The sequence below is a fragment of the Entelurus aequoreus genome, linkage group LG10, assembly GCF_033978785.1.
Source record: "Entelurus aequoreus isolate RoL-2023_Sb linkage group LG10, RoL_Eaeq_v1.1, whole genome shotgun sequence".
NCBI lineage: Eukaryota > Metazoa > Chordata > Actinopteri > Syngnathiformes > Syngnathidae > Entelurus > Entelurus aequoreus.
Genome location: NC_084740.1, coordinates 70840960 through 70862990, shown reverse-complemented (window position 1 = coordinate 70862990; position 22031 = coordinate 70840960). Strand labels below are relative to the sequence as shown.

Below are 22031 nucleotides of genomic sequence, written 5' to 3'. Positions count from 1 at the left end.
AAACACAAGATACACTTACAATTAGTAACCCATAAATAATAATAAAAAATAAAAATATAATAAAATAATAATAATAAATAATAATAATAATAAAAAATAATAAATAACCCAAAAAACCTCACACTCATTCACACTCAAGGGTTGTTTCTTTCTGTTATTAATATTCTGGTTCCTACATTATATATCAATATATATCAATACAGTCTGCAAGGGATACAGTCCGTAAGCACACATGATTGTGCGTGCTGCTGCTCCACTAATAGTACTAACCTTTAACACTTAATTTGACTCATTTTCATTCATTACTAGTGTCTATGTAACTGTTTTTATATTGTTTTACTTTCTTTTTTATTCAAGAAAATGTTTTGAATTTATTTATCTTATTCTATTTTATTAATTTTTAAAAAAAGGACCTTATCTTCACCATACCTGGTTGTCCAAATTAGGCATAGTAATGTGTTAATTCCACGACTGTATATATCGGTATCGGTTGATATCGGTTCCGGTAATTAAGAGTTGGACAATATCGGAATATCGGCAAAAAAAAGCCATTATCGGACATCCCTAGTTTCGATCGCGGCAAAAAGTAAAAATCCTTCCAAAAACAAATCAAGCTCTTAATATTCATGACGTCATTTGAATGGTAACGCAAAAATCGACTTTTTTTGCTGTGCGCGTGCACGTTCGGTTCCCACTTTCACGGCAGAAGTGTCGGTTTTTTTTTTAAATCAAGTGCGTGCGTGTGTGCGCGCGCACGCTGCGGCGGGCTGTTTCTAATATGGTGACCGGGCCTTACGATCACGTGGTCATAATGCGCTCAGTCAGGTGTGTGCGCGCGTTTGTGCGCGTGCGCGTGCGTGTTGACAGAGCGGCTTCTGTTTGGCCTCCACTTTTCCTCCTCTGAGGAATTCTGTCAAATTGTCTACTTTTGCTGCGGAATATACACATATTATTTATGTACTGTAAGGGACAAGCGGTAGAAAATGGTACATGATGCAGTATTTAATAGTCATACAGCACATGCACATTATAGTGTACATCATAAGTCAATATTGATGTGTATAAATATATGATGCAGTAATTATTAGTAATACAGTACATGTACATAGGGCAATATTAATATGTACAAATATTACAAACATTTATGTACTTTATGTATGTGATGCAGTATTTAATAGTAATACAGTACATGTACATGCTAGTGTCGATATCAGGGCAATATTAATATGTACAAATATTACAAATATTTATATACTCTATGTATATGATGCAGTATTTAATAGTAATGCAGTACATACACATTATTATAGTGTCAATATTATTATGTGACTCATTTGTCTGGTTTCTCTTTTTTTACATGTAAGTAACACGCACACACACACGCACGCACGCACGCACGCAGGCGCACACGCTGCAACGCATTTTCAGAACAAAGCATAATATAAAGAAAAACATACACAACTACACAAAAACACAACGTTTGGACAATTTTTTAAATGTTAAACACAAAGTTTAGTTGTAGAATATTAAACACAAAGTTTGTAAGTTTAAAAAAAAAAAATTAAACACAAAGTTTGGACTTTTTATTTTACAATATTAAACATAAAGTTTAGTTTTAGAATATTAAACAAAGTTTGGAAGTTTAAAAAAAATATTAAACACAAAGTTCGGACGTTTTTTACAATATTAAACATAAAGTTTAGTTTTAAAATATTAAACACAAAGTTTGGAAGTTGAAAAAAAATATTAAACACAAAGCTTAGACGTTTTTTTTACAATATTAAACATAAAGTTTAGTTTTAAAATATTAAACACAAAGTTTGTAAGTTTAAAAAAACATATTAAAAACAAAGTTTGGACGTTTTTTTTTTTTTTTACAATATTAAACAAAGTTTAGTTTTAGAATATTAAACACAAAGTTTGGAAGTTTAAAAAAAAAATTAAACACAAAGTTTGGACGTTTTTTACAATATTAAACATAGAGTTTAGTTTTAAAATATTAAACAAAGTTTGGAAGTTTAAAAAAAATAAACACAAAGTTTGGAAGTTAAAAAAAATACTAAACACAAAGTTTGGACGTGTTTTACAATATTAAACATAAAGTTTAGTTTTAAAATATTAAACACAAAGTTTGGAAGTAAAAAAAAAATATTAAACACAAAGTTTGGATGTTTTTTACAATATTAAACATAAAGTTTAGTTTGAAAATATTAAACACAAAGTTTGTAAGTTTAAAAAAAATATTAAAAACAAAGTTTGGACGTTTTTTTTTTTACAATATTAAACATAAAGTTTAGTTTTAGAATATTAAACACAAAGTTTGGAAGTTAAAAAAAAAAATTAAACACAAAGTTTGGACGTTTTTTACAATATTAAACATAAAGTTTAGTTTTAAAATATTAAACACAAAGTTTGGAAGTTAAAAAAAATAAACACAAAGTTTGGAAGTTAAAAAAAATACTAAACACAACGTTTGGAAGTTTAAAAAAAAAATTAAACACAAAGTTTGTAAGTTTAAAAAAAAAAAATTAAACACAAAGTTTAGACATTTTTTTAAAATATTAAACACAAAGTTTAGACGTTTTTTTTAAATATGTTATGTAGTTTGTCTTGTATTCTGTTATGTTTGTCATGTAGTTTGTCTTGTATTCTGTCATGTAGTTTGTCATGTAGTCTGTCTTGTATTCTGTCATGTAGTTTGTCTTGTATTCTGTTATGTTTGTCATGTAGTTTATCTTGTATTCTGTCATGTAGTTTGCGATGTAGTTTGTCATGTCTTGTATTCTGTCATGTAGATTGCCATGTTGATGATCTTGTATTCTGTCATGTAGTTTACAATGTAATTTGTCATGTAGTTTGTGATGTAGTTTGTCATGTCTTGTATTCTGTCATGTAGCTTGCCATGTAGTTTATCTTGTATTCTGTCATGTATTTTCTTATGTAGTTTGTCTTGTATTCTGTTATGTTTGTCATGTAGTTTATCTTGTATTATGTCTTGTAGCTTGTCATGTAGTTTGAAATGTAGTTTGTCATGCCTTGCATTCTGTCATGTAATTTGCCATGTAGTTTATCTTGTATTCTGTCATGTAGTATTTCATGTAGTTTTTCTTGTCTTCTCTCATGTAGTTTGCCAAGTAGTTTGTCTTGTATTTTGTTATGTTGTTTGTCATGCAGTTTGTCCTGTCTTCTGTCATGTAGTTTGTCTTGTATTCTGTTATGTAGTTTGTCCTGTATTCTGTTATGTAGTTTGTCTTGTATTCTGTTCTGTTGTTTATCATGTAGTTTGTCGTGTCTTGTATTCTGTCATGTAGTTTGTATTAGTTGGTCATGTAGATTGCCATGTAATTGTCCCACAATGGGGACATTTTGGTTGTCAGTGTGTAGTTACTTGTAGTTTCTCTTGTATTCTGTCACATAGTTTGGCATGAATGTTGTTATGTAGTCTGGCATGTATTCTGTCATTTAGTTTGACATGTAGTTTATCTTGTATTTTGTTATGTTGTCTGCCATGTAGTTTGTCTTGTATTATGTTATGTTGTTTGTCATGTAGTTTGGCATGAATTTGGTCATGTAGTTTGCCATGTATTTAGTCTTGCATTTAGTAATGTAGTTTGTATTAGTTGGTCATGTAGTTTGTCATGTAGGATAGACTTTATTATGCCACAACGGGGAAATTCATTCTTTTTGTTCGTTTGTAATTACTTGTAGTTTCTCTTGTATTCTGTCATGTAGTTTGTCATGTAATTTGTCATGAATGTTGTCATGTAGTCTGTAATGTTTTTGGGATGTAGTTTCTCATGGTTTTTGTCATGTTTTTGGGGATGTAGTTTGTCATGGTTTTTGTCATGTAGATTGTCATGAATGTTATGTAGTTTGTGATGCAGTTTATTGTGTCTTTGGTCACGTAGTTTGTCATGAATTTTGTCATGACTTTTGTGATGTAGTTGGTCATGTAGTTTATATAGTTTGTGATGTAGTGCGCGATGATTTTTGTCACGTAGTTTGTCATGAATTTTGTCATGACTTTTGTGATGTAGTTGGTCGTGTAGTTTATATAGTTTGTGATGTAGTGCGCGATGATTTTTGTCATGTCGTTTGTGATGTAGTTTATCGTGTATTTGGTCATGTAGTTTGTCATGACAAAAACCATGGTAAACTACATCACCAAAAACATGACAAAAACCGTGAGAAACTACATCCCCAAAAACATTACAGACTACATGACAACATTCATGACAAATTACACGACCAAATACATGACAAACTACATGACAGAATACAAAAGAAACTACAAGTAATTACAAACTAACAAAAAAAATGAATTTCCCCGTTGTGGGATAATAAAGCCTCTAAAGTTTTAATTATTTTTTTCTGTACTTTTACATGAAAAACTAGACTCACATATAATAAAATATATAAAAAAACAGATTGCTATATTTGAATTTATTACAATTTTAAGCACTTTTTAAAAATTGTTTTGTGATGTTTTATTTGGTCTGAAAGTACTTTAAAAATATAATAAAAATGTAAATGTAATATTTGAATTTATTACAATTTTAAGCACTTTTTTAATTGTTTTATGATGTTTTATTTGGTCTGAAAGTACTTTAAAAAAATATAATAAAAATATAAATGTAATATTTGAATTTATTAAAATTGTATGCACTTTTTAAAAATTGTATTATGATGTTTTATTTGGTCTGAAAGTACTTTATCAATCAATCAATCAATGTTTATTTATATAGCCCTAAATCACAAAAGTCTCAAAGGGCTTTAAAAATATAATACAAATATAAATGTAATATTTGAATTTATTACAATTTTAAGCACTTTTTAAAAATTGTATTATGATGTTTTATTTGGTCTGAAAGTACTTTAAAAATATAATAAAAATATAAATGTAATATTTTAATTCATTACAATTTTAAGCACTTTTTTATTGTATTATGATGTTTTATTTGGTTTGAAGGTACTTCAAAAATATAATAAAAATATAAAAATATAAATGTAATATTTTAATTTATTACAATTTTAAGCACTTTTTAAAAATTGTTTTATGGTGTTTTATTTGGTTTGAAAGTACTTTAAAAATATAATAAAAATATAAATGTAATATTTGAATTTATTAAAATTGTATGCACTTTTTAAAAATTGTATTATGATGTTTTATTTGGTCTGAAAGTACTTTAAAAATATAATAAAAATATAAATGTAATATTTGAATTTATTACAATTTTAAGCACTTTTTAAAAATTGTATTATGATGTTTTATTTGGTCTGAAAGTACTTTAAAAATATAATAAAAATATAAATGTAATATTTGGATTTATTACAATTTTAAGCACTTTTTTATTGTATTATGATGTTTTATTTGGTCTGAAAGTACTTTAAAAATATAATAAAAATATAAATGTAATATTTGAATTTATTACAATTTTAAGCACTTTTTAAAAATTGTTTTATGATGTTTTATTTGGTCTGAAAGTACTTTAAAAATCTAATAAAAATATAAATGTAATATTTGAATTTATTACAATTTTAAGCACTTTTTTAAATTGTTTTATGATGTTTTATTTGGTCTGAAAGTACTTTAAAAATATAATAAAAATATAAATGTAATATTTGAATGTATTAAAATTTTATGCAATTTTTAAAAATTGTATTATGATGTTTTATTTGGTCTGAAAGTACTTTAAAAATATAATAAAAATATAAATGTAATATTTGAATTTATTACAATTTTAAGCACTTTTTAAAAATTGTTTTATGATGTTTTATTTGGTCTGAAAGTACTTTAAAAATCTAATAAAAATATAAATGTAATATTTGAATTTATTACAATTTTAAGCACTTTTTTAAATTGTTTTATGATGTTTTATTTGGTCTGAAAGTACTTTAAAAATATAATAAAAATATAAATGTAATATTTGAATGTATTAAAATTTTATGCAATTTTTAAAAATTGTATTATGATGTTTTATTTGGTCTGAAAGTACTTTAAAAATATAATAAAAATATAAATGTAATATTTGAATTTATTACAATTTTAAGCACTTTTTAAAAATTGTATTATGATGTTTTATTTGGTCTGAAAGTACTTTAAAAATGTAATAATAATATAAATGTATATTTGAATTTATTAAAATTGTATGCACTTTTTAAAAATTGTATTATGATGTTTTATTTGGTCTGAAAGTACTTTAAAAATATAATAAAAATATAAATGTAATATTTGAATTTATTACAATTTTAAGCACTTTTTAAAAATTGTATTATGATGTTTTATATGGTCTGAAAGTACTTTAAAAATATAATAAAAATATAAATGTAATATTTGAATTTATTACAATTTTAAGCACTTTTTAAAAATTGTATTATGGTGTTTTATTTGGTCTGAAAGTACTTTAAAAATATAATAAAAATATAAATGTAATATTTGAATTTATTACAATTTTAAGCACTTTTTTATTGTATTATGATGTTTTATTTGGTCTGAAAGTACTTTAAAAATATAATAAAAATATAAATGTAATATTTGAATTTATTACAATTTTAAGCACTTTTTTATTGTATTATGATGTTTTATTTGGTCTGAAAGTACTTTAAAAATATAATAAAAATATAAATGTAATATTTGAATTTATTACAATTTTAAGCACTTTTTTATTGTATTATGATGTTTTATTTGGTTTGAAAGTACTTTAAAAATATAATAAAAATATAAATGTAATATTTGAATTTATTACAATTTTAAGCACTTTTTTATTGTTTTATGATATTTTATTTGGTCTGAAAGTACTTTAAAAATATCATAAAAATATAAATGTAATATTTGAATTCATTACAATTTTAAGTACTTTTTTATTGTTTTATGATGTTTTATTTGGTCTGAAAGTACTTTAAAAATATAATAAAAATATAATAATGTAAATGTAATATTTGAATTTATTACAATTTTAAGCACTTTTTTTTATTGTTTTATGATGTTTTATTTGGTCTGAAAGTACTTTAAAAATATAATAAAAATATAAATGTAATATTTGAATTTATTAAAATTTTAAGCACTTTTTTATTGTATTATGATGTTTTATTTGGTCTGAAAGTACTTTAAAAATATAATAAAAATATAAAAATGTAAATGTAATATTTGAATTTATTACAATTTTAAGCACTTTTTTTATTGTTTTATGATGTTTTATTTGGTCTGAAAATACTTTAAAAATATAATAAAAATATAAATGTAATATTTGAATTTATTACAATTTTAAGCACTTTTTTATTGTATTATGATGTTTTATTTGGTCTGAAAGTACTTTAAAAAATATATTAAAAATATAAAAATGTAAATGTAATATTTGAATTTATTACAATTTTAAGCACTTTTTTATTGTTTTATGATGTTTTATTTGGTCTGAAAGTACTTTAAAAATATAATAAAAATATAATAATGTAAATGTAATATTTGAATTTATTACAATTTTAAGCACTTTTTTTTATTGTTTTATGATGTTTTATTTGGTGTGAAAGTACTTTAAAAATATAATAAAAATATAAATGTAATATTTGAATTTATTAAAATTTTAAGCACTTTTTTTTATTGTATTATGATGTTTTATTTGGTCTGAAAGTACTTTAAAAATATAATAAAAATATAAAAATGTAAATGTGATATTTGAATTTATTACAATTTTAAGCACTTTTTTAAATTGTTTTATGATGTTTTATTTGGTCTGAAAGTACTTTAAAAATATAATAAAAATATAAATTTAATATTTGAATTTATTACAATTTTAAGCACTTTTTTTATTGTATTATGATGTTTTATTTGGTCTGAAAGTACTTTAAAAATATATTAAAAATATAAAAATGTAAATGTAATATTTGAATTTATTACAATTTTAAGCACTTTTTTATTGTATTATGATGTTTTATTTGGTTTGAAAGTACTTTAAAAATATAATAAAAATATAAATGTAATATTTGAATTTATTACAATTTTAAGCACTTTTTTATTGTATTATGATGTTTTATTTGGTTTCAAAGTACTTTTAAAAATATAAAAAAAATATAAAAATATAAATGTAACATTTGAATTTATTACAATTTTAAGCAATTTTTTAAATTGTTTTATGATGTTTTATTTGGTCTGAAAGTACTTTAAAAATATAATAAAAATGTAAAAATATAAATGTAATATTTGAATTTATTACAATTTTAAGCACTTTTTAAAAATGTTTTATGATGTTTTATTTGGTCTGAAAGTCCTTTAAAAATATGTTAAAAATATAATTGTAATATTTGAATTTATTACAATTTTAAGCACTTTTAAAAACATTGTTTTATGATGTTTTATTTGGTCTGAAAGTACTTTAAAAATATTTGTTTGCTGATACAAACGTTAAAAATGCGTTGATGTGAAAATCCAACCTATTTGGTGCTGGTCCTCAGACTGCGAGACGAGTCCCGGCTCGGACGTGGAGGACGCGTCGGAGAGGACCTCGTGTTCCTTCGGTTCCCCGGCGGAGCTTCCATCAGGAGCCTGCGAGCCTCCAGCGTCGTCCATGGAGGAGATCCACGTGGAGCTGCAGTGTGCCGACCTGTGGAAGAGGTTCCATGACATCGGGACTGAGATGATCATCACCAAGGCCGGCAGGTAGTGGCCTCCACCACACCTTCTGCGCCTTCCACACCAGGGGCCCACACTTTTTCCACCAAGGGCCACAGACTGACAAAGGATACTTTTTATAGTTTTCACCTTCAAAACCAGTACAATATGTAGATTTTTTTCAAAGAACTACAAAATACTTATCCGTAAAAAAATAAAGAAAACTAGCATGCTAACAGTGCTATGCTAACAATAACAGGCTTACAGGTAGCATTAGTGAAATACTAAGATATAAGACACTGAAGTGTGTACCTGCTAAATTAGCTCAAAAAAGCTACTACGCTAATGCAAAAAAAAGAAAAGAAGCTAGCATGCTAACAGTATTATGCTAACAATAACATATTTCCAGGTAGCATAAATGTAATGCTCAAATATATCACTCTGTGTATACCTGCTAAATGAGCTAAAAAAAATTCATGTTAGCATGCTAACCTTAGCTTGCATCAGGTAGCAAAATATGACTGAGGTGAATACCTACAAAATTAGCTTAAAAAAATAGATAGCATATTAACATTAGCTTGCTAAAAGGCATCATTCGTCAAGTAACAAAATATTGGACAGTAAGGTGTATACCTGCAAAATTAGCACAAAAAAAAAAAAAAGCTAGCATGCTAACAGTATTATGCTAACAATAACATATTTACAGGTAGCATAAATGCAATCCTAAAATATATCACCGTAATGTGTATACCTGTTAAATGAGCTTAAATTTTTTTTAATGTTAGCATGCTAACCTTAACTTGCATCAGGTAGCAAAATATGACGGAGGTGAATACCTACAAAATTAGCTTAAAAAAATAGATAGCATATTAACATTAGCTTGCTAAAAGGCACCATTCGTCAAGTAACAGAATATTGGACGGTAAGGTGTATACCTGCAAAATTAGCAACAACAACAAAAAAAAGCTAGCATGCTAACAGTATTATGCTAACAATAGCATATTTACAGGTAGCATAAATGCAATCCTAAAATATATCACCGTAATGAGTATACCTGCTAAATGAGCTTAAAACATTTTTTATGTTAGGATGCTAACCTTAACTTGCATCAGGTAGCAAAATATGACTGAGGTAAATACCTACAAAATTTGCTAAAAAAATAAAAGCTAGCATAGTAACACTAGCTTGCTAAAAGGTATCATTCGTCAAGTGACAAAATATTTGACGCTGAGGTGTATACCTGCAAAATTAGCTAAAAAAAAAGCTAGCATGCTAACAGAACTATGCTAATAATAGCATATTTCCAGGTAGCATAAATGTAATGCTAAAATATACTACTCTAATGTGTATACCTGCTAAATGAGCTTAAAACCTTTTTTATGTTAGGATGCTAACCTTAACTTGCATCAGGTAGCAAAATATGACTGAGGTAAATACCTACAAAATTTGCTAAAAAAATAAAAGCTAGCATAGTAACACTAGCTTGCTAAAAGGTATCATTCGTCAAGTGACAAAATATTTGACGCTGAGGTGTATACCTGCAAAACTAGCCCAAAAAAAGCTAGCATGCTAACAGAACTATGCTAATAATAGCATATTTCCAGGTAGCATAAATGTAATGCTAAAATATATCACTCTAATGTATATACCTGCTAAATTAGCTTAAAACCTTTTTTATGTTAGAATGCTAACCTTAACTTGCATCAGGTAGCAAAATATGACTGAGGTAAATACCTACAAAATTTGCTAAAAAAATAAAAGCTAGCATAGTAACACTAGCTTGCTAAAAGGTATCATTCGTCAAGTGACAAAATATTTGACGCTGAGGTGTATACCTGCAAAATTAGCCCCAAAAAAAGCTAGCATGCTAACAGAACTATGCTAATAATAGCATATTTCCAGGTAGCATAAATGTAATGCTAAAATATATCACTCTAATGTGTATACCTGCTAAATGAGCTTAAAACATTTTTTATGTTAGGATGCTAACCTTAACTTGCATCAGGTAGCAAAATATGACTGAGGTAAATACCTACAAAATTTGCTAAAAAATAAAAGCTAGCATAGTAACATTAGCTTGCTAAAAGGTATCATTCGTCAAGTGACAAAATATTTGACGCTGAGGTGTATACCTGCAAAATTAGCCCAAAAAAAAGCTAGCATGCTAACAGAACTATGCTAACAATAGCATATTTACAGGTAGCATATATGCAATCCTAAAATATATCACCGTAATGAGTATACCTGCTAAATGAGCTTAAAACATTTTTTATGTTAGGATGCTAACCTTAACTTGCATCAGGTAGCAAAATATGACTGAGGTAAATACCTACACAATTTGCTAAAAAAATAAAAGCTAGCATAGTAACACTAGCTTGCTAAAAGGTATCATTCGTCAAGTGACAAAATATTTGACGCTGAGGTGTATACCTGCAAAATTAGCCCCCAAAAAAGCTAGCATGCTAACAGAACTATGCTAACAATAGCATATTTCCAGGTAGCATAAATGTAATGTTAAAATGTATCACTCTAATGTGTATACCTGCTAAATGAGCTTAAAACATTTTTTATGTTAGGATGCTAACCTTAACTTGCATCAGGTAGCAAAATATGACTGAGGTAAATACCTACAAAATTTGCTAAAAAATAAAAGCTAGCATAGTAACATTAGCTTGCTAAAAGGTATCATTCGTCAAGTGACAAAATATTTGACGCTGAGGTGTATACCTACAAAATTAGCCCCAAAAAAAGCTAGCATGCTAACAGAACTATGCTAACAATAGCGTATTTCCAGGTAGCATAAATGTAATGCTAAAATATATCACTCTATGTGTATACCTGCTAAATGAGCAAAAAAACAAAAACAAGTTCATGTTAGCATGCTAACCTTAGCTTGCATCAGGTAGCAAAATATGAATGAGGTAAATACCTACAAAATTAGCTTAAAAAACTAAAGATAGCATATTAAAATTAGCTCGCTAAAAGGTATCATTTGCCAGGTGAAAAAATATTTGACGCTAAGTGTATACCGGCAATATTAGCAAAAAAAAAGCTAGCATGCTAAAAGCACTATGCTAACATTAGCATACTTACAAGTAGCATTAATTAAATGACATTGATGTGTATACCTGCTAAATTAGCTAAAAAAAAAAGTTAATGTTAGCACGTTAGCCTTAGCTTGCATCAGGTACCAAAATACGATTGAGGAGAATACCTATAAAATTAGCGAAAGATTAAAAAGCTAGCATAGTAACATTAGCTCGCTAACGTTAGCATCGTGATTTAGGGCTACGTCGATACAATTTGCTTGATTGACTCGCTTCCTTTCTTGCGTTTTCTCCACTGTCAGGAGGATGTTTCCTGCCATGCGGGTCAAGATCGCCGGCCTGGACCCGCACCAGCAGTACTACATCGCCATGGACATAGTCCCCGTGGACAACAAGAGATACAGGTCAGGCCCTAAAAAGCAGTTTTAATGTAGCCTGACTTTGGCACACAATTGCGATATATAGCATTAAAAAAGTTACGTTGTTTGTGATGTAGTTTATCGTGTATTTGGTCACGTAGTTTATCGTGAATTTTGTGATGTAGTTGGTCGTGGAGTTTATATAGTTTGTCATGTCGTTTGTCATGTAGTTTGTAATGAATTTTGTCATGACTTTTGTGATGTAGTTGGTCGTTTAGTTTGTATAGTTTGTGATGATTTGTTGTCAAGTAGTTTGTAATGTATTTGGTGATGTAGTTTGTCATGTAATTTGTCATGGTTTTTCTTCATGAATTTTATCATGTAGTTTGTCATGGATGCTATTTAGTTTGTGATGTGGTTTATTGTGTAGTTTGTCATGAATGTTATGTAGTTTGCGATGCAGTTTATCATGTAGTTTGAAATGAACTGTGTCATGACTTTTGTGATGTAGTTGGTCGTTTAGTTTATATAGTTTGTGATCATTTTTTGTCAAGTAGTTTGTGATGTATTTGGTCGTGTAATTTGTCATGTAGTTTGTCATGGTTTTTCCTCATGAATTTTGTCATGTAGTTTGTCATGAATGTTATGTAGTTTGTGATGTAGTTAATCGTGTATTTTGTCATGAATTTTGTCATGTAGTTTGTCGTGAATTTTGTGATGTAGTTGGTCGTGGAGTTTATGTAGTTTGTCATGTCGTTTGTCATGGTTTTTGTCACGTAGTTTGTAATGAATTTTGTCATGACTTTTGTGATGTAGTTGGTCGTTTAGTTTGTATAGTTTGTGATAATTTTTGTCAAGTAGTTTGTAATGTTTTTGGTCGTGTAATTTGTCATGTAGTTTGTCATGTTTTCCCTCAAGAATTTTGTCATGTAGTTTGTCATGAATGTTATGTAGTTTGTGATGTAGTCAATTGTGTATTTTGTCATGAATTTTGTGATGTAGTTTATCGTGTGTTTGGTCATGTAGTTTGTCGTGAATTTTGTGATGTAGTTGGTCGTTTAGTTTGTATAGTTTGTGATAATTTTTTGTCAAGTAGTTTGTAATGTATTTGGTCGTGTAATTTGTCATGTAGTTTGTCATGTTTTCCCTCAAGAATTTTGTCATGTAGTTTGTCATGAATGTTATGTAGTTTGTGATGTAGTTAATTGTGTATTTTGTCATGAATTTTGTGATGTAGTTTATCGTGTGTTTGGTCATGTAGTTTGTCGTGAATTTTGTGATGTAGTTGGTCGTTTAGTTTGTATAGTTTGTGATAATTTTTTGTCAAGTAGTTTGTAATGTATTTGGTCGTGTAATTTGTCATGTAGTTTGTCATGTTTTTCCTCATGAATTTTGTCATGTAGTTTGTCATGAATGTTATGTAGTTTGTGATGTAGTTAATCGTGTATTTTGTCATGAATTTTGTGATGTAGTTTATCGTGTGTTTGGTCATGTAGTTTGTCGTGAATTTTGTGATGTAGTTGGTCGTGGAGTTTATGTAGTTTGTCATGTTGTTTGTCATGTTTTTTGTCACGTAGTTTGTAATGAATTTTGTCATGACTTTTGTGATGTAGTTGGTCGTTTAGTTTGTATAGTTTGTGATAATTTTTTGTCAAGTAGTTTGTAATTATTTGGTCATGTAATTTGTCATGTAGTTTGTCATGGTTTTTCCTCATGAATTTTGTCATGTAGTTTGTCATGAATGTTATGTAGTTTTTGATGTAGTTAATCGTGTATTTTGTCATGAATTTTGTCATGTAGTTTATCGTGTGTTTGGTCATGTAGTTTGTCGTGAATTTTGTGATGTAGTTGGTCGTGGAGTTTATGTAGTTTGTCATGTCGTTTGTCATGGTTTTTGCCATGTAGTTTGTAATGAATTTTGTCATGACTTTTGTGATGTAGTTGGTCGTTTAGTTTGTATAGTTTGTGATAATTTTTTGTCAAGTAGTTTGTAATGTATTTGGTCGTGTAATTTGTCATGTAGTTTGTCATGTTTTCCCTCAAGAATTTTGTCATGTAGTTTGTCATGAATGTTATGTAGTTTGTGATGTAGTTAATTGTGTATTTTGTCATGAATTTTGTGATGTAGTTTATTGTGTGTTTGGTCATGTAGTTTGTCGTGAATTTTGTGATGTAGTTGGTCGTTTAGTTTGTATAGTTTGTGAGAATTTTTTGTCAAGTAGTTTGTAATTATTTGGTCGTGTAATTTGTCATGTAGTTTGTCATGTTTTTCCCTCATGAATTTTGTCATGTAGTTTGTCATGAATGTTATGTAGTTTGTGATGTAGTTAATCGTGTATTTTGTCATGAATTTTGTGATGTAGTTTATCATGCGTTTGGTCATGTAGTTTATCGTGAATTTTGTGATGTAGTTGGTTGTGTAGTTTATATAGTTTGTCATGTTGTTTATCATGGTTTTTGTTATGTAGTTTGTAATTAATTTTGTCATGACTTTTGTGATGCAGTCGGTCGTTTAGTTTATATAGTTTGTGATGATTTTTGTCAAGTATTTTGTAATGTATTAGGTGATATAGTTTGTCATGGTTTTTCCTCATGCATTTTATCATGTAGTTTGTCATACATTTTACGTAGTTTATCATGTAGTTTGTAATGAATTTTGTCATGACTTTTGTGATGCAGTTGGTCGTTTAATTTATATAGTTTGCGATGATTTTTTTGTCAAGTAGTTTGTAACGTATTTGGTGATGTAGTTTGTCATGTAGTTTGTCCTCGTGAATTTTGTCATGTCGTTTGTCATGAATGTTATGTAGTTTGTGATGTACTTTATCGTGTATTGTGTCATGAATTTTGTGATGTAGTTTATCGTGTATTGTGTCATGAAGTTCATCGTGTATTTGGTCACGAATGTTGTGATGTAGTTGGTCGTGTAGTTTATGACGTAGTCTGTGGTGATTTTTTTTGTCAAGTAGTTGACAATGTATTTGGTCATGTTTTTCCCTCATGAATTTTGTCTCGTAGTTTGTTATGAATGTTACGTAATTTATCGTGTATTTTGTCATGAAGTTTGTCATGAATTTTGTGGTATCGTTTGTGATGTAGTTCATCGTGTATTTTGTCACGTAGTTTGTCATGAATGTTATGCAGTTTGTGATGTACTTTATCGTGTAGTTTGTCGTGAATTTCGTGATGCAGTTGGTTGTGTAGTTGATATAGTTTGTGATGATTTTTTGTCATATCGTTTGTAATGTAGTTTATCGTGTATTTGGTCATGTAGTTTGTCGTGAATTTTGTGATGTAGTTGGTCATGTAGTTTATATAGTTTGTAATGTAGTTTGTGATGGATTTTGTCCCGTAGTTTTGTAGTTTATATAGTGTGTGAAGATTTTTTTGTCAAGTAGTTTGTAATGTATTTGGTGATGTAGTTTGTCATGATTTTTCCTCATGAATTTTGTCACGTAGTTTGTCATGAATGTTATGTAGTTTGTGATGTACTTTATCGTGTAGTTTGTCGTGAATTTTGTGATGTAGTTGGTCGTGTAGTTTATATAGTTTGTGATGATTTTTTTTGTCAAGTAGTTTGTAATGTAGTTTATCGTGTATTTGGTCATGTAGTTTGTCGTGAATTTTGTGATGTAGTTGGTCATGTAGTTTATATAGTTTGTAATGTAGTTTGTGATGGATTTTGTCCTGTAGTTTTGTAGGTTATATAGTGTGTGAAGATTTTTTTGTCAAGTAGTTTGTAATGTATTTGGTGATGTAGTTTGTCATGATTTTTCCTCATGAATTTTGTCACGTAGTTTGTCATGAATGTTATGTAGTTTGTGATGTACTTTATCGTGTAGTTTGTCGTGAATTTTGTGATGTAGTTGGTTGTGTAGTTTATATAGTTTGTGATGATTTTTTTGTCAAGTAGTTTGTAATGTAGTTTATCGTGTAGTTTTTTGTAGCTAGCGAGCTAATTTTAAATGAAAAATTACAGCTCAAAGAGGCAAAAATGAGTGTTTTTAGTAAATTTTTGTCTTGAAGGGGGAATTGCCAACTTCCTGTTGGTTTTTGCACTGAGGATGTCAAATTATGAAATGTAGGTCTAAGTCAGACCAACATAGAGGTTTTTGTTTCATGTCTCTACGACCTTCCTAGTGGGAGTTACAGGCAGTTTGTTTTTGTTTTTTCCCTAGGGGGCGCTAGAGCGCAATTTTGATTTTTGGGGTTTGGTTTTTTGACTAAAGTGTTGTGTACACGTTTTTTGATGTGTGTGTAAAATTTGGTGAGTTTTTGTCATATAGTTTGTAATGTAGTTTATCGTGTATTTGGTCATGTAGTTTGTTGTGAATTTTGTGATGTAGTTGGTCATGTAGTTTATATAGTTTGCAATGTAGTTTGTGATGGATGTTGTCCCGTAGTTTTGTAGTTTATATAGTGTGTGAAGATTTTTTTGTCAAGTAGTTGGTAATGTATTTGGTGATGTAGTTTGTCATGATTTTTCCTCATGAATTTTGTCACGTAGTTTGTCATGAATGTTATGTAGTTTGTGATGTACTTTATCGTGTAGTTTGTCGTGAATTTTGTGATGTAGTTGGTCGTGTAGTTTATATAGTTTGTGATGTTTTTTTTGTCAAGTAGTTTGTAATGTAGTTTATCGTGTATTTGGTCATGTAGTTTTTTGTAGGTAGCGAGCCAATTTTAAATGAAAAACTACAGCTCAAAGAGGCAAAAATGAGTGTTTTTAGTAAATTTTTGTCTTGAAGGGGGAATTGCCAACTTCCTGTTGGTTTTTGCACTGAGGATGTCAAATTATGAAATGTAGGTCTAAGTCAGACCAACATAGAAGTTTTTGTTTCATGTCTCTACGACCTTCCTAGTGGGAGTTACAGGCAGTTTGTTTTTGTTTTTTCCCTAGGGGGCGCTAGAGCGCAATTTTGATTTTTGGGGTTTGGTTTTTTGACTAAAGTGTTGTGTACACGTTTTTTGATGTGTGTGTAAAATTTGGTGAGTTTTTGTCATATAGTTTGTAATGTAGTTTATCGTGTATTTGGTCATGTAGTTTGTCGTGAATTTTGTGATGTAGTTGGTCATGTAGTTTATATAGTTTGTAATGTAGTTTGTGATGGATTTTGTCCTGTAGTTTTGTAGGTTATATAGTGTGTGAAGATTTTTTTGTCAAGTAGTTTGTAATGTATTTGGTGATGTAGTTTGTCATGATTTTTCCTCATGAATTTTGTCACGTAGTTTGTCATGAATGTTATGTAGTTTGGGATGTACTTTATTGTGTAGTTTGTCGTGAATTTTGTGATGTAGTTGGTCGTGTAGTTTATATAGTTTGTGATGATTTTTTTTGTCAAGTAGTTTGTAATGTAGTTTATCGTGTAGTTTTTTTTAGGTAGCGAGCTAATTTTAAATGAAAAATTACAGCTCAAAGAGGCAAAAATTAGTGTTTTTAGTAAATTTTTGTCTTGAAGGGGGAATTGCCAACTTCCTGTTGGTTTTTGCACTGAGGATGTCAAATTATGAAATGTAGGTCTAAGTCAGACCAACATAAGTTTTTGTTTCATGTCTCTACGACCTTCCTAGTGGGAGTTACAGGCAGTTTGTTTTTGTTTTTTCCCTAGGGGGCGCTAGAGCGCAATTTTGATTTTTGGGGTTTGGTTTTTTGACTAAAGTGTTGTGTACACGTTTTTTGATGTGTGTGTAAAATTTGGTGAGTTTTTGTCATATAGTTTGTAATGTAGTTTATCGTGTATTTGGTCATGTAGTTTGTCGTGAATTTTGTGATGTAGTTGGTCATGTAGTTTATATAGTTTGCAATGTAGTTTGTGATGGATTTTGTCCCGTAGTTTTGTAGTTTATATAGTGTGTGAAGATTTTTTTGTCAAGTAGTTTGTAATGTATTTGGTGATGTAGTTTGTCATGATTTTTCCTCATGAATTTTGTCACATAGTTTGTCATGAATGTTATGTAGTTTGTGATGTACTTTATCGTGTAGTTTGTCGTGAATTTTGTGATGTAGTTGGTCGTGTGGTTTATATAGTTTGTGATGATTTTTTTTTGTCAAGTAGTTTGTAATGTAGTTTATCGTGTAGTTTTTTGTAGGTAGCGAGCCAATTTTAAATGAAAAATTACAGCTCAAAGAGGCAAAAATGAGTGTTTTTAGTACATTTTTGTCTTGAAGGAGGAATTGCCAACTTCCTGTTGGTTTTTGCACTGAGGATGTCAAATTATGAAATGTAGGTCTAAGTCAGACCAACATATAAGTTTTTGTTTCATGTCTCTACGACCTTCCTAGTGGGAGTTACAGGCAGTTTGTTTTTGTTTTTTCCCTAGGGGGCGCTAGAGCGCAATTTTGATTTTTGGGGTTTGGTTTTTTTGACTAAAGTGTTGTGTACACGTTTTTTGATGTGTGTGTAAAATTTGGTGAGTTTTTGTCATATAGTTTGTAATGTAGTTTATCGTGTATTTGGTCATGTAGTTTGTCGTGAATTTTGTGATGTAGTTGGTCATGTAGTTTATATAGTTTGTAATGTAGTTTGTGATGGATTTTGTCGTGTAGTTTTGTAGGTTATATAGTGTGTGAAGATTTTTTTGTCAAGTAGTTTGTAATGTATTTGGTGATGTAGTTTGTCATGATTTTTCCTCATGAATTTTGTCACGTAGTTTGTCATGAATGTTATGTAGTTTGTGATGTACTTTATCGTGTAGTTTGTCGTGAATTTTGTGATGTAGTTGGTCGTGTAGTTTATATAGTTTGTGATGTTTTTTTTGTCAAGTAGTTTGTAATGTAGTTTATCGTGTATTTGGTCATGTAGTTTGTCGTGAATTTTGTGATGTAGTTGGTCATGTAGTTTATATAGTTTGTAATGTAGTTTGTGATGGATTTTGTCCCGTAGTTTTGTAGTTTATATAGTGTGTGAAGATTTTTTTGTCAAGTAGTTTGTAATGTATTTGGTGATGTAGTTTGTCATGATTTTTCCTCATGAATTTTGTCACGTAGTTTGTCATGAATGTTATGTAGTTTGTGGTGTACTTTATCGTGTAGTTTGTCGTGAATTTTGTGATGTAGTTGGTCGTGTAGTTTATATAGTTTGTGATGATTTTTTTGTCAAGTAGTTTGTAATGTAGTTTATCGTGTATTTGGTCATGTAGTTTGTCGTGAATTTTGTGATGTAGTTGGTCATGTAGTTTATATAGTTTGTAATGTAGTTTGTGATGGATTTTGTCCCGTAGTTTTGTAGTTTATATAGTGTGTGAAGATTTTTTTTGTCAAGTAGTTTGTAATGTATTTGCTGATGTAGTTTGTCATGATTTTTCCTCATGAATTTTGTCACGTAGTTTGTCATGAATGTTATGTAGTTTGGGATGTACTTTATCGTGTAGTTTGTCGTGAATTTTGTGATGTAGTTGGTCGTGTAGTTTATATAGTTTGTGATGATTTTTTTTGTCAAGTAGTTTGTAATGTAGTTTATCGTGTAGTTTTTTGTAGGTAGCGGGCCAATTTTAAATGAAAAATTGCAGCTCAAAGAGGCAAAAATGAGTGTTTTTAGTAAATTTTTGTCTTGAAGGGGGAATTGCCAACTTCCTGTTGGTTTTTGCACTGAGGATGTCAAATTATGAAATGTAGGTCTAAGTCAGACCAACATAGAGGTTTTTGTTTCATGTCTCTACGACCTTCCTAGTGGGAGTTACAGGCAGTTTAGTGATTCGGTAACGTTCAACGCAAAACGATGAAGGGTGCTAAAAAACGAGGGGGTTCGCTGTTAGCACTCAAATTGTTTATCGGCAAATATTAGCATAACGTGGTTGTCGGCCGTGTTTTTCTTCGAATCGGACTTCATCACGTGTAAAAGTGGCCGACCCTACGTCGTATTCTCAGTCCTCGCACGAGTCTCACTTCACATGTCACGAGTGGAGCGGCGAGGATCTTTGCGGGAGAGAAACAAAGGCGCGAGAGTGATCCAAGCTAGCATGTGCTGGCTCCGCGCGTGATGGATCGCTCTGGGAATGCGACGAGACAGATGCGCTGGCTCGCCTCGCCGGGCCCTGAAGTCGGAGCCAGAGCGTGGGGATTGAAATATATTCACAACCACCACCGTCGTCATCTGCTTCCTCTCCAGGCGGGCCGCTAGCTGAGCCAGGGGGGCCCGCCGGCGGAGACGATTGCTCTCAGGGACAAACAAAGCGCGTTAGCGTCTCAACGTTAGCGTCTCAACGTTAGCGTCCGTCCGTGACAAATTTGCTTGTGGACGCTGAGAAGTAGGACGTATCGCAGCGTGTCGCCAAAAACATGGCTGACAGTACGCCCAAGAAGCGCTACGTTAACGCGTGCTGAAAATGAGCAGCATTCTTTGTTTAAAAAAAACGCTAATTAGCAATAGTTTCAACGTTTGCCAGGTGTCGGGAAAGAAACGCTAACGCAAATTGTCTTTAAATTTCTAAGAAAACACGAACTGTTTTGAACGTGCTTTCGAAGTCGATACGTGAGGATCATTAAAGACAATAAGGAGATGTTTCTGCAAACTCACATCAACATCATTAAAGACTAAATTGTCTGTGATGTTTACGAAAAATGTACGTTTGCGTCATTCATCGTAAATGTAACTGGCTTTGATGTTCCCAAAAACAAGTATGTTAGCATCATCGTATTCAATTGTCTTTGATTTTTTAAGAAAACACGAACTGTACGTTAGCTTCATTGGAATCGTTCGTGCTTTCGAAGTTGATACGTGAGAATCATTAAAGACAGTGAGCCGATGTTTCCGCAAACACGTACATCAGCATCATTAAAAACTAAATTGTCTGTGATGTTTACGAAAATATGGACGTTTGCTTCATTCATCGTAAATGTAACTGCCTTTGATGTTCACAAAAACATGCATGTTAGCGTCATTCATCGTATACAGTTGTATTTGATTTTTAAGAAAACACAAACTTTACGTTAGCGTCATTGGTATCGCCCGAGGTTTCGAAGTCGATACGTGAGAATCATTAAAGATAGTGAGCCGATGTTTCCGCAAACACGTACGTCTGCATCATTAAAGACTAAATTGTCTGTGATGTTTACGAAAATATGTACGTATGCTTCATTCATCGTAAATGTAACTGCCTTTGATGTTCACAAAAACACGTATGTTAGCGTTATTCAGTTGTCTTTGATTTTTAAGAAAACACAAACTTTTTGTTAGCGTCATTGGTATCGCCCGAGCTTTCGAAGTCAATACGTGAGAATCATTAAAGACAGTGAGCCGATGTTTCCGCAAACACGTACATCAGCTTCATTAAAAACTAAATTGTCTGTGATATTTACGAAAATATGTACGTTTGCTTCATTCATCGTAAATGTAGCTGCCTTTGATGTTCACAAAAACAAGTACCTTAGCGTCATTGTATTCAATTGTCTTTGATTTTTAAGAAAAGACAAACTTTACGTTAGCGTCATTGGTATCGCCCGAGCTTTTGAAGTCGATACATGAGAATCATTACAGACAGTAAGCCGATGATTCCGCAAACACACACATCAGCATCATTTAAGACTAAATTGTCTGTGATGTTTACGAAAATATGTATGTTTGCATCATTCATCGTAAATGTAACTGCCTTTGATGTTCACAAAAACACATGTTAGCGTCGTTCATCGTATTCAGTTGTCTTTGATTTTTAAGAAAACACAAACTTTTTGTTAGCGTCATTGGTATCGCCCGAGCTTTCGAAGTCGATACGTGAAAAGTAATTGCCTTTAATGTTCACAAAAACACGTCACTGATGTTTACGAAAACAAGTATGTCTGCTACGTGGAAATCTTCCATCCGTACTCGAACGTATTTTGTCGTCATCGATATTTACGAAAACACGTACGTCTGCTACGTGGAAATCTTCCATGCGTACACAGACATGTATAATATCGTCACTGAAGATAGTAATTACGATGTTTACTCAAACACGTACATCAGTGTAATGTTTACAAAAATATGTAAGTTCGGATCATTCATCGCAAACGTAATTGTCTTTGATGTTTACGCAAACACGTAT

The 22031-nt window shown here is 30.2% G+C and overlaps 1 protein-coding gene across 1 annotated transcript in view; it reads left to right on the top strand.

The window, feature by feature from the left end:
- LOC133658097 (T-box transcription factor TBX15-like) overlaps window positions 1-22031 on the top strand; it is a 66234-nt gene that overhangs the window by 8115 nt on the left and 36088 nt on the right. Inside the window, exons 2-3 of the mRNA XM_062059723.1 lie at window positions 8449-8653; window positions 11955-12056. Of these exons, the coding sequence (XP_061915707.1) occupies window positions 8449-8653; window positions 11955-12056 (307 nt within the window). The remainder of the gene's footprint in view (window positions 1-8448; window positions 8654-11954; window positions 12057-22031) is intronic.